General features: G+C 47.9%; 1 protein-coding gene across 2 annotated transcripts in view; it reads right to left on the bottom strand.

Annotated features, from left to right (window-relative positions):
* The window catches only part of LOC309842132 (uncharacterized protein C1orf94), a 39,202-nt gene extending 25,475 nt beyond the window's left edge, over positions 1-13,727 (bottom strand). For both annotated transcript variants that reach the window (XM_082686072.1, XM_082686073.1), the window contains exon 1: positions 13,298-13,727. In XM_082686072.1, coding sequence (XP_082542198.1) covers positions 13,298-13,626 — 329 coding nt within the window. In that variant the 5' untranslated portion in view covers positions 13,627-13,727. The remainder of the gene's footprint in view (positions 1-13,297) is intronic.
* Between the last annotated feature and the right edge of the window lie 235 nt (positions 13,728-13,962).

Here is a 13,962-nt window from a genome sequence, read left to right as displayed (position 1 = left end):
AACCCAAAGCAATCTGCAGATCCAGTGTAATTCCTAACAAAATGCTATTATATAGCTAAAGCAAATAATCCTAAAATTCATATGAAACCACAAAATGCCCCAAACAGCCAGATCAATCTTGAGGAAAAAAAAAAAAAAAAGAACAAAGTTGAAGGTATCATGCTCCCAGATTTCAAACTAGAATACACAAAGCTATAGTAATCAAAACAATATGGTACCAGCACAAAAGTAGACCCATAGATCAATGGAATGGAACTGAGAGCCCAGAAATAAATTCATGATTGTATGGTCATTTAATCTGCATAAAGGAAGCAGGAGTGCATAGTGGAGAAAAGACAACCTCTCCAATAAATGCTGGTGGGAAAACTGGACAGCTACATGCAAAAGGACGAAACGGGACCACATTCTTACACCATCTACAAAAATAAATTCAAGATGAATTAAAGACCTAAAACCATAAAACTCCTAAAAGAAAACAGGCAGTAGACTCTTGGATAACAGTCTTGGCAATATTTTCTTGGTTGTCTCCTCAGGCAAGGGCAACAAAAGCAAAAATAAACATTTTGGGACTACATTCAAACGAAAAAGCTTTCACTCAGTGAAAGAAACCAACAGAACAAAATGGCAATCTATAGAATGGGAGAAGGTATTTGAAAATATGTACCTTATAAGGGGCTAATGTCCAAAATCTATAAAGAACTCATAAAACTCAACACCAAAAAAAAAAAAAGAAAGAAAGAAAGAAAGAAAGAAAGAAACAACAACAACAACAACAAAAAAAACCCTAATAGACACTTTTCCAAAGAAGAATACAGATGGGCAACTGAAACATGAAAAGATGCTCAACATCACTCATTAGTAGGGAAACTCAAGCCAAAACCATAATGAGGTATCACTACACACCTGTCAGAATGGTCACTACCGAGCAGATAAAAAATACCAAGTATTGGCGAGGATATGGGGAAGAGGGGACCCTCAGGCACCGTTACTGGAAATGTAAATTGGTGCAGCCACTCTGCAGAATAGTATAGAGGCTCCTCAAGAAATAAAAATAAAAATATTATCCAGCCCAGCAATTCTGCTTCTGGGTATTTTCCCAAATAAAATTAAAACACTAATTTGGAAAGACATAAGCATCCCTATGTTCACTGCAGTGTTATTTACAATAGCCAAGATCTGGAAGAAACATAAGTGTCCATCAAGAGAAGAAGAAAGAAGATGTGGCGCATGCACGCGCACGCGCGCGCACACACACACACACAGGAATATTACTCAGCCATCAAAAAGAATGAAATCTTGCCATTTGTGACAACATAGATGGACCTAAAGGGTATTCTGCTAAGACAAATAAGGCAGGTGGAGAGAGACCAATGCTGTATGATTTCACTTACACGGGAAATCTGAAAATGAAAACAAATGAACAACCAAAACAAAATGGAAACAGACTCATAAATACCGTGAACAAACCGGTGGTTGCCAGAGGGGGTAGATGGAATGGGCAACACAGGTGAAAGGAATTAAGAGGTACAAACTTCCTGTTGTAAAATACACGAGCCACAGGGATGGAAAGTACAGCATAGGGAATATAGTCAATAACATTGTACTGTAATAATTTCACTTGGCGACAGATGGTGACAAGACTTATGGTAAGCTTTTTGTAATGTATATAAATGTTGAATCCCTACGTTGTACACCTGAAACTAATATAATATAATATGTCAACTATATTTCAATAGAAATAGAATCCAAATTATAAACAAAATACATTTCATACAGAAAAGAACAATGAGCGGAGACTCAAAGTTCTTGGACATTAGGACCTCATCCCATGTTTGTCTTGGGACTTGGGCATGGGAGTAGGAGAGCCTACCAGAGGATGACACAGCCCATGGAGGGGAAACCCCAAGGCCCCCGGGCCACCCATTGCCACCCCCAGCTGACTGCAGACGTGGGTGAAGGGGAGCCCATATAGTCAGGCCCAGCCCCTCCAAGAAGAACCACTCTGCTGATCCCAGGCCAGACTGCTGACCCACAGGAAGGGAAGCTAAGTGGTTAGTGATGGTTATGAGTCACCAAGCTTCGGGGTGGTTTGTCATAGATCAAAAGATAACTGACACAGAAAGGATTTTCCCAGTTTTTAAAAATGAAGAAGCAAAGAGACAGAGAAGTTAAGTAATTTTCCCAAGGTCCCAGAATTGAGAAGTAACAATGGGAATGAGTGGAGGCAATCTTGTTCACATGCTACATTTTTCCAAATGCTGGACCACATTGTTCTGCAAACACCAAGTGAAAAGTTGCGTGGGAGAATAGTAGGTGTACACACCCAAGGGTGAAAAAAGCCTCATTGAGGAAGTTTCATTTAAGCTGGGGGAGAAAAGAAAGAAGCATGTATTTAGGTAAAGAATGCAAGGAAAAGCTTTCCAGACACAGGGAATAGCATATACGAAGGCCATGAGGCAGAAGAGGGCTTGGTGCATTGGTATGACTATTGCTGGAGTGCATGGGGCACATGAAGGGTGGGGTCACGCCAGGTGAATTTATAAAGAGATAAAAGCAGGAGGTGGTATGTGCCAGGACTCTGAGTGATGAGAGAGGATTCGATTCCAAAGGCACAGGGAAGCAGTGGAGAGATTTCAGCAAGGAAGCGCCAGGCTTAGGTATTTTCCCTCCAGGGAACAGCCCAGAGGAGTGACAGGAGGGGTCTGGGGCCTGACCCACCGTCTGTGCTGTATCTACTGGGTGCCAGGTATATGCTCAGCACTTGTCCTTCCAACAACTAGGAAGGGTGAGCAGCACCTTCAATCCCAATTTAGAAAGAAGAAATGGAGACTCAGGAAGTCTGAGAGGTAACTTCAAGTTACACCCAAGATCAGGGTTGGATCCAAGGCCACTCGGCTCCAAGCCTCTGCCTGTAACCACTGCCCTACATTGCCCCAAACAGCAGAAGTGGGAGAAGGAGCCAGGTCTTCGCCGTTGGGATGCCCGCACTCAAACCCCAGCTCTGTCCTTTCTGACGAGGTGACCTGCAATTCACTTCCTTTCTCTGACCCTGGGTGCAGGAGGCCAGAGGCCAAGGAGCCAGCCAGGACCGAGGAGGAGGCGGCAAAAGACAGAACTTGGTGGGCAGGTGAATGGTTATGAGTGGGGGTGGGGAAGAGACCCCCAAAAGCCCCATATAAGGAGAGGTCTTCATCACAGAGGCAGAAGCTCTGCTGTCCAGTCCAGCGCCCACCCCTGCTTGACCAAAGTAGTGGACATTTCTAGGTCTTCCTGTCTGCATGAGGAGCAGAAACCCTGGTGCATTAGTCACAGCACGCAGGGTGCCCTGCCCAGTGTGGAAGGAAAGGACACAGCCGTCTTGGTCAAAGCTACCTTGTCTCTTCTATCTTCCCTCTCCTCCACATGTGGGATTCACTGAATCGCTCTGGGTCTCCCTCCCCATACACACACGCCACTCCCATGCACACACATACCACAGCCATGCACACACACACACACCCCAGAGCCATGCACACACATGCCACACCCACGCACACACACCACACCCATGCACACATGTACCACAATCATACCCCCCACCCAGGTGCACACACATACACACAGCCATGCACACTGTGCCAACACCTCACCCACATCCCACACAGCCATACACACATACACCCAACACACCCAGCGCACACAGACACACACACTACCACAGACTTGTGGAAAACCAGCAGGAAGGAAAGGAATGAGAAGGGTGGATTCCACCTGTCCCAGCGGTGAGGGGCCAGGCTCTGAGGGGCTCAGTTTACGGGGGAGGGGGCACTTGAGAGAATAGGTAGATTCACTCGCCACCCCAGGCCCCACACACCTGGCTCCCAAAGGTACCTAGGAGACCCTGACCTCTGTCTGCAGGGACATCTCGGGGGGCAGAGGGGTGGGGGGGCCTTTAGAAGGCTGGACCTCCCGCCCCTCCTCCACCCTGCAGGCTGGGGAGGATTAAGTGAAACCAGGAACGTGAAGCACTGGGTAAACTGTAAGGAGCGCTATGCAAATGTTAGCGGCTCCAAGGAGAGAGCTGCTGACCCCCTCACCGCTGCCTGGGGCCCAGCTGGCTGAGGGTGGGGGTGGGGGAAGACGTCTTGGAACCTCAGTCTTGTCACCTGCACCGTGGGCATAGTGACGCCACTCGGGGTTAAAGGAGGTAAACCCGTGAAATGCCTCGGCTGCCCCAGCACCAAGCCTGGACTTGGCGTTCCTCTCACTTCTCAGCAAAGGCCTTCACGCTGATAGAGCCCATTTTTTACGGTGTCCATCCTTGGCAAACACAGCCAGAAAGCTCCGTCTCCTTCCTTCTTGCACTGCTTTGGAACACCTTCTCAAAGCTGTGTGTCCCTTTTAAACCTGAGGCTCTGTCATCTTTGACCCCCGATGTACCTAGAGAACTTTCATACAAATGCACAGGAGTCACGTGGGGCAATGGTTCCGAATGCAGATTCCCAGGCACTCTTGAGGAGATGGCCACTCCGTTGGTCAAGAACGGGGCCTGGGTATCTGCATTCTGAATAGGTAGCCCTCCTTCCACCCCCTCGTGGGTGTTGACACAAATGATGCCTTTGATGCACGGGAGACAGCCAGCCAGGTGGGAATTTCCCTCGGGGCAGGTGGGACAGAGAATGCAGAACAGCACAGGGAATTGGGACACCTTCCCCAGCCCCTCCCTGACCCTTGTCCCTCAGGAGAAGCTGAGGGAAGCTGAGCTTCCCTCAGGAAGCTGCTGAGGGCTGGGTCCCCAGACCAGCCAGGTTTGGGGGTGGGGGACTCAGGGAGCTGGAGACTGAGTCCAGACCTGCTGAGGAGTGAGTACAGAGTAAAGGAGATTCCGCGGCATCCGAGGAGCTACAGTGTGATTCGTATTGTTCAAATTATCTTGAAAACTTTTCATTTGAATCTGTTTAATAAGAGAAGGCTTACCCTAAGGAAGAGGTATTTTTTTTAATGTGACTTGGGAGCTGAATTGGAAAGAACGTTGCAACAAAGATATTAAAAAGGGGATTAAACCAAACCACCGGTGGCCCATCTCTGCAGGCTCCCACAACCTGCGACACAGCTCCCGAAACCATAAAATTAAATTAAAAAGGGGGACACGGGACATGGGACGTTAATCATGCTTCATCTTCCCTCGGCCTCTCATGGCTCCTGGTACTAAGCAGACACAGAAGGGCTATTGTGATGGGCTCCTGGTGTCCAGGAAGGAGCTCAGGCCTTGAAGCCTCACGGGACTCCTATCTCTGCTCTGGCCCCTCCTAGCAGAAGGACTCTGGGCAAGTTACCTAGAGGTTGAGCTTCGGTTTCATCATCTGTAAAATGGGAATAATATCGACCATCTACTAGGAAGGATTGCTAAGACAATGAGATAAACAGAAAATTAAAATGTAGAGCCTGACATTTATCAGATGTACAAGAAAATGTTAGTTCCCCTCTCTGCAGCTTACACAGAAGGAGGAAAAAACCCTGCAATGTCTTGCCTTATTGTTATTCTGTCCTTGGGTCACTCAAGGCTTCCTCTGATGACTGTGACCCCTTTTTTGGATCCTGGCCACCTCCGGTCCTCACCCTCCTTGCAGTGTCATTTTTATGGTCCATCCATCATTCACTTCCTCATTCATTCATACACACTGCATAGCAGCCACCAAGTGCCAGGAACTCAGCTGGGCACCAGGAGACAAAGATGAGTAAGACACAGACCTTGCCCTTAAAGAGCCATGGTCAAGTGGGGGAGGAAGGATTGTGGCCACAAGGCACTGTACAATATGTGCCTAATGATCAGAAATCTCGTGCCTGAACCAGAACAACAGATCCCATGGAATGCTGTGTCCTTCCCTTTGGCCAACGGTCAACATGAGAGTTGAACCTGAACCAACTTTTCCATTCTGTAACCCTCATGTAAAGACCCCTATCTCACAGTCCTTAGAGCTAGGGAAGCACTGGTCTCTCCTGATGATCTCTCCTGTTTTCTCTTATTAGATGATATAAGTTATAGAAACCAACTGCTTTGTCCCCACTGTTTGCCCTGCCTGCCAAGAAACTCAGAGCAAAATGCTAGCCTTGGTTGAGTGGTTTCCATTAACTTAGGTTTTCAGGAATATAAGTTTCCTCCCCTCATTCGATTCTTGATGACTCAAACCCTGTTATTTTATCCTTGATCAAAACAATAATGGTGATGATGATGCTGGAGAATAACTTAGAGTCCTTATCTTATGCCAGCTGCTGTGTGAGCTCTGCGTGCATTCTTTCATTAACCTCCACAATCATCCTTTAAGGTGGTTGGTCACTGCAATATTTTCCATTTTTCAGATGAGGAAAACGGGGCACAGAAAGTCTGAGCAGTTTGGGTATTGCTAGGAAGCATGTTGGGATTCTTTTTTTTTTTTTTTTAAGATTTTATTTATTTACTTGACAGACAGAGACCACAAGTAGTCAGAGAGGCGGGGGCGGGGGGAGCAGGCTCCCCGCCGAGCAGAGAGCTCCATGCAGGGCATGATCCAAGGACCCTGAGATCACGACCCGAGCCAAAGGCAGAGGCCTAACCCACTGAGCCACCCAGGCGCCCCACATGTTGGGATTCTAATCCACCTGTCTCCTTATTTTATTGTTTCCTGAGCCACCTTGAAACTCTTGGGAAAAAGAGAAAGTTATAATTATGTATTTAAATTAAAAGGAAGAACATGGAAGAGGGAGGAAGAAAAAAATGTTGAACGGGAGAGACATGAAACATTCAAGGGATGACACACTTATTCTATGTTCTAAAGGATAGATAGGATTTCAATAGGCACAGATATGGAAGAGAGGCATTCCTGGCAGTGGAGTACCCCAAGCAAAACCAAGGAGCCATACACCTGTTGGTGGTTCATCTCGGCTTACAGAGAGTTTGGAGAAGAGCAGCAAGGATACTCCTGGGCACATAGCCAAGGCCAACACAAAGACCCTTGTAGACCAGATCAAGGGGTTCAGAAGACAATGAAGGAGCCATGGGAGAATCCTGAGCAGCACTGTTAACATAATTCAGGAATATGAAGCAAGTGAAGGGAAAAGCACATCCAGGAAGGAAAGGAACAAGACACAGCCAGATGAGATGTTCTGAAAATGGCAGAAAAGAAAGTGGCAGGGAGGCAAGGAATCCAAGACCATCCTGAAGGTGAGTGGAGGAGAGAAAGATTGGGAGGTCTTAAACCTCTGTCTGCCATTTCGTGCACTAATTCACCTGATAACCAGGATGGGGGAGATCAACATGACTGGGGTCACAGCAGTGGCAGAGACCCACCCCCAGGAAGCATAAGGGAAGGAGACACTTAGTGTCTAGGAGAAATGGATTCCAACCTGAGGCCCCCGCCCAGTGGGTGGGGGAGGTCTCTGCCATTTACAAAATGTGAAGGGATAGAAGGATGTGTTTTAAGCAAAAGAGGGCACAGCACCTTTCCTCGGATTCTGAAACATTTGACCTCTTAGAGAGAAGAAAACTCTAGCCTAGAGCATCAGACTCCAAAGGTCTTCGGAGCTGGCTTCTGCTCTAGGACACCAGTCTGCATTTCCATGTGTGAGTCTTACCCTAATCACACCCATCACTAGGGTCCAAGCTTTAAAAAATAAATAAATAAATAAATAAATAAAAGTGAGCATATCTCCCAAGCAACTTTTCACTCAAAGGTACAAATAACCATAGCACAAAAGATTGGTTTATTGGGAGAACAGCTTCAGTAAGGCAGCATCTTGGTTCAAGTCCCAGGGGCCCCACCAGACTGGAGGATGGGTCAGTGGGCATAAACAGTAAGGATTTCCTAAAGTAAGAGCAGAACAGCCCTCTCCCTTCTTGAGACAGATACTTCAGAAGGCTGTTAATCAGGAAATCATTTCCATTTTTTAAAAACTCAAGTGGATTTCCTTTCTTTGGGTAGAGTTATCTTCCTCCTTAGGTCTGGCTCAGGGTAACACCTACCAAAGCCTTCTGATGCTGCAGACAGAGTTCTGTCTGACTTGGGGGTGTGGGAAGTTTCTCTAGTGCTGCTTGAGCACCCAGGAGCCTCCAGCGAAGGTAGTGGTACCCAGCAAGCCCCAGGCCACCTCTCCACTCTCATTCACCCCCAGGCATGACATGCCATCTCCAGGGAGCTACCTGTCCTTCTGTGCACCTGAGGGATGCTTTCTGTAGGCTCTTTTCTCTTCTCAAGACCCAGCCCAGGAGACAAAACCATGGATCCCCTTTGCAGTGACAATCCTGCCATCTTCTGCTCCCAAGGGCCATCTCTGTACCCTTCATCACACGCACAGTGCAGGGGTCTTTTCTCTTGACCTTCCAAACTGCCTCCTACCGCCTTCTCCAGCAAGCTTTCCCTGAGCCCCAAGGACAGCCTCTGTGTCCCCCTCAGTAAGCTCTCACAGCACGACGACTTCATCGGCATGGTAATGGTAATATGCTGTTGTCTGCCTTCCTCAAGACACAGAAGGTTCGTGAAGGTCAGAGACTGTCCTCATCTTTCCCACCATTGTATTTGTTTGCATACTTTATCAGGCATGCAGTAGGTGCACAATAAATACTGTTGAATGTCATTGCTGTTTCTGGGTCCATCCCAGCCACTAGAGGTGGAGTTCTTTGAGAGAAGGCCTCCTGTCCTACTTATCTTTGTATTGAGGGACCTAGTGTAGATCTTGGGGCCCAGTATAGGGTCGGGCATCCAGAAGGCAACCGTGAGTGTTTGTTGAATGAATCTATAAACAAAGGAATGAACAGATGCCACGTCTCAGTCAGGGCAAAGGAGTCAATCATAAATCCAAAACCCGATTCTCAGGCTGTTAAAAGGGTCAGTGACAGGGGTAATGAGGGAGCACATGGTTCTAGGCTGTGAGTCTGGAGGCTTGCCACAATGCTCTGAGCCCTAATTTAAGTCTACTTGAAAGATAGCTGAGTACGATTCTGGAGTTTAATGAATACTAGACAGAATTAGTGTTTTCTCCCCAAAAGCCCATTTCTCCAGTTCCTTCCCCACCTCAGGAAATGCCCCCCAGTCCAGCTGGTGGTGGCTCAAGCAGAAAACCTCAGCAGAGCCTTGCTGTCTTTTTTTGTGGGCCCCAAACTTTAGCACGCCTGCTGGCTCCTCCCAGAATAGCCTCTGATTCTCCCGTTGCTTCTGTTTCCCTGCAGTTGCACGGATCCAGCCACCCTGCCGTGGTGCCTCAGCTGGACCACTGGAGCATCTTCCAGAGGTCTTCCTACCTCCTCTCTCAGGCCGACACACCCTGTCTGCATGGCAGCTAGAGAGGTCTTTAAAAAACAGTGAATCTGCTCATGCTACTCTCCCTTCAAGCCTTCGAGTGTGTCCCATCACACCGAGAATCAAATCCACACTAGCTACAGTGATTCCCCCAGGCTGCCTACACCTCACTGGCCTGCCTCTGATATCACCTTGTCCCATGCCATCACACCTCTGCTCCCTCCCCGAGGTCCCTCAGTCCTTCTCCGTGCTCATTCCTGTGTTGGGCCCTTCATGGTCGCTCTCCCCCCCTGCCTGGATGCCCTTCCCTGATTTCCCCTGACCGGCTCCTTCTTGGGATCCTAGTTTCAGATCACATGACCACATCTCTTTGGAGAGCCCTTCCCTGACCACCCTCTACTGAAGGCTGCTTTGCCCTGACACGGTTTTATTTCCATCAGAGTGCTCATTGCGATCTGAAATTATCTGGTTAATTGTTATGTTTGGTTTCCTCCAACTAGAATACCAGTCTTTTTCACGCTCTAAAACTATCACAGTCTTTTATTTACTTGTTTTCTGTTTCTGTCCCCTCCTTGACTGTAAACTCCAAGGAGATCCTTATCTAGGTCACAGCCCTACCCTGATCTCTCTTAGCACTGTGCCAGGCACATAGTTGATGCTTATTAAATATCTGCTGAATGAATAAATGAATGGATGGATGGATGGTTGGATGGATGAATAAATTCCAAATGTGCCCACAGAATGAAGCTGGCTCATGGGGAAAAGTGAATGCAGCATTAATCACCATTACCATGAATACAAAATAAAAACAGAGAAGATCCTGTTTGCATGAACTAGATCATACCTGGTTTCCTGTACTAGTTCTGGTTACCTCACTGCCAAGGGAGCCAGCAAATGTGAGAGGAATCTTAGAAAACCGGAGATGATCAGCTACAGAAATAAGAAATCCTAGGAAGAACATAGTTTACCATCTTTTAATATCTAAAGGGCTATGGAAAGACTGAGAGGATTGATTAAGTTTGGAGCCCTAAATCCACTGATCTGAACCCAGCTCAATGGGTATGAGTTTGACAGAGATAGACTCAATATAGGAAGAAAATGGTCTTTTGACAGCTAGCATTCATAGCAAGGGAAGGGGCTGCCTTAGGAGGTGGTGCGCTTCTCCATCTAAGCAAGTGTACAAGTGGGTAACCACTTAGCAAGGATCTTGAGGAAGAGATTCAAACAGCAGAAGGTGGCCTCCAGGATCCCTTTCAGCCTCGAGATGTCTGGGGTTTTGTGATATAAATGGATTGAGTCAAGAAAAAAAAAAATTCTGGCTAGAAAGAGCTTTAGAATTTACTTATCTAGCCACCCTAATAGCAGAAAATGTCACCCAAACTAGGTTTACAGATGAAGCGGCGGGAAGATTAGCTGAGAGGTATCTCATGGGCCTGAAGCCATCCCACAGGCACGCCGTACGTACAGCATACAGGATTTGAAATCCATTGTCTATGTGTGACCATTCAGAACATGGGGCTGCCCAATATTATAATGGTCAAAAAAGATGCTTCCATTTCCAGGGGAACATAGCCCACACTATCTATCACCTAATAGCTGAGATGAACCTGAGTTTGCTTTCTGAAATTCCACCACTTCCTGTCAGGCCTCGGGCAGAGAAATGGACCCCTCCAACCTGTGACCTCATCTGCAAAAAGGGATTCTATTTAAAAACCAGGGAGGGACGACTTGAACCAAGAATGGCACAAGTGTTGTAGTCAATGAACCTGAACCTCGGTGACAGACACCCAGACAGACATTCACCATCCTATTCTATTTTATGCCTGGGAACATCTGCATAATACAAAGTCAAAAAGAGGGGGGGTTTAAAATAGTACCAACCTCATGGAATAATTGCAGGGCTTAAAGAGATCATCACCATCATTATTATTACAAGGAATCGGTACAAATCCTAGTCATTACCGTTATTACCAGGAATGTTTAAATATCCCATTAAATCATCCCAACAGCCTTCTGAGAAGGCGGTAATTGTCTTCCCTTGGCAGATGAGGAAACTCCAGCTCATAGAAGTTAAACAGATCCCACAGCCCGAGCAGTGCGGCACGTGGTCTAAAGCCAGGGATCGGACTCTGCCATTGCAGCTGCCTTGACTGCATGAAGAACTTCTTGGGTTCTATTTGGTTGGTGTCTACACTGTTTTGACATCGGTTACTCATCTTACCAGGTGTTTCCCTGGCTCCCTTCTCAGCAGCAAAACCATTGGTATTTTGTTTGTTTTCCCCAAATGTAGCTTATGGAGAACTCCAGGAAGCAACACCCTAAAACACCAAAGAGCCTTCTGGCTGAAGTCGGGATGGCGGCCCAGCAACGAGGCCCCTTGATTCTAGGATGGCCCCTTGAAGCACCTGCGGGTCTTTGAGCAGAGTATGAAAACCCCCGATTGAAGCCAGCAGCAGTAACAAGAAAAACCCCCTGAACTCTGAGAATCCCATTAAAGGACAGCCTCCTCTGCATAATGCAGCTTTCAGGGGTGGGGGAGGGTCCTGGGTCCACTGCATGTGATTCTCCTTATCGACTCTGAGGTGGACCAAGCAGGCCATATCATCCTCAATTTGCAGAGTAAAAACATCAAGGCCAAAGGTGCACTAGTTCACTTCTGGGCCAAGTGCAGACTGGAAGTAGAGTCTATCTCCATTAACTCAGTGTGACCTGGCAGAGAGAGTGCCATCTACTGGAAATTGCCACTGACCCTTGGTCTACAAAGTGGACAATCAGCTTCTTGGCCACTGAGAGCTGAGCACAGCCACAAGGGCCCCCTGCCAAGGCCCTGTCCCAGAACAGATGGCAACGGGCAGGGGAGGGGGGCTCAGTGCCACTGGAGGGTTGGACAGCAGGATTTGGGTGGTAGACAGGCTATTCCCAGCCCAGCCATGTCATGCTGAGCACAGGGCAGGATAAGCAATCACAGCCAAAGTGCCTTCCACCTTTGTCCGCAGCCCAAGAGGGGACAGCAGGTAGTGAACACCTGGGTAGCAGTTCCGCTTCCCCTCTCTTCTTAGCTCTTTCATGGAAATCCCTGAAACCAGACACAATGGATAATTGCCTACATGGTCTCCCCACTCTAGCATCTCTGAGCTGAACTGGAGCATGTGTTAGAACAGGCGACACTTAATTATCACTTAGTCTTTAATTAGCATTTAATTATTAACACTTAATCCATCTGTAAAATGGGGACACTAATACCTGGCTCATAGGGACCCTGGGAGGAGTAATTAATGTTCGCAACCCCCTCGGAGGATGCCCGACATTGAACGGGGGCTCAGAGGTGGCACTGATGACCAAGGTGCTTTACAGGCTTTTCCTAACGAGCTCTCTCCTTCCTCTTCTTGAGAATATCCATCCTCAACAATATCTGCCCAACATGAAACTCTGTGTTTCCCAGACACAGGATTTCCCATCCAGGAAAAGGCCTATTTACAGCCATCTTCCCGCACTTTAATTTTCTATTGTGCCCTCTGAATATGTCAATGCCTTCCCAGTAAATATTTTGATGTGCGCTCTTGCAGAGGCTTCCGTGGAGGCTGAATGGGACAGCTGCTCCCTGTATTAGGGAATTCCAGATGTGGTTTAAAACTACCAGACTCATCTCTGCCAATGCCTAGCCTTTGGGGGTGGGAAAGGGAAAGTATCACGGAGTTGCCGCCAGAGAAAGCCATGGGCTCTGACCCTCAGCCCAGGCCAGCGTGGGTTTTCAAGGTCCTCAGATCTACATCTGGGTTGCATAAGTAAAAGGAAAAGTGTCCCCTTAGCGGGATGGTAAAGAGACAGCAGAAATACAGCCCTGGTGTGGCACTTCACCCAGGTAACTTCAGGACCCCTCCCAACTCCCCTATAAAGATTGGACAAAGGACCAAGACAGGTGGAGGAAAAGCATACAGCCTTTTGGGTTTAACTAGACTGAACAAGGGGCAAGAACATTCCCTCAGAAGGTTGGACCTCAGCTCCTCCCACTTCCCTTGATGCCAGCCACAGAGGGGGACACTCACTCTTCCTGGAAGCTGAGTCCGTTGTCTCTTGAAGTCCCAGCCACAGGGGTGGAGAGCTGTTCCTTCAAGGTCCTGGGTTGCAAGGCCTCGGGCAGGCCTTGAACTCTTTTCCAGATTTCATGGCAAGTCTTGTCTAAGCTGTCTTGGGGTGTGTCCTGGTGGATCCAGGTGTGTCTGGGGAATGGGCCCAGGGCGGAGGGGCGCTTGGCCACCAGGGCAGAGGATGAGGGGAGCCCATTCCCACTGGCCATCCTCCTCCTCTCTTTCCGGAAGCCCCTTTGTCCACCCAGGGCTCGCAGACAGGGGGACCATCCACCACCACCCCTCATCCACCAGAAAGGGAGATGAGGATGGGTAGAAGCAGGTCAGTTCTGTCTGGCTGTTGCTTCAGCAAGGTGACTATATGCAGAGGCCTAGGATTTGTGTGTGAGTGGTGGATGGGGGACAGCTTTCTTTTGGGGAGGGGGAGCTTATTTTGATTTGTTTTTATTTGTTCTTTCCTGACTTTTGCCCCCCTCCCCCTCTCCCTTAGAAGAAAATATTTGAAAGTCAACAAAAACCAGTAGCTTAGTAACTGTGGAATCCCCCTGAGCTCAGGAACGAGGCGCCTGGGTGGGCAGAATGACATCTGGGAACAGCTGGAGGGGGAGGGCGGGCCTCCCCAC

Source organism: Mustela nivalis (assembly GCF_964662115.1).
Source record: "Mustela nivalis genome assembly, chromosome: 10".
Taxonomy (NCBI): Eukaryota; Metazoa; Chordata; class Mammalia; order Carnivora; family Mustelidae; genus Mustela; species Mustela nivalis.
This window is presented reverse-complemented; position numbering and strand designations above follow the sequence as displayed.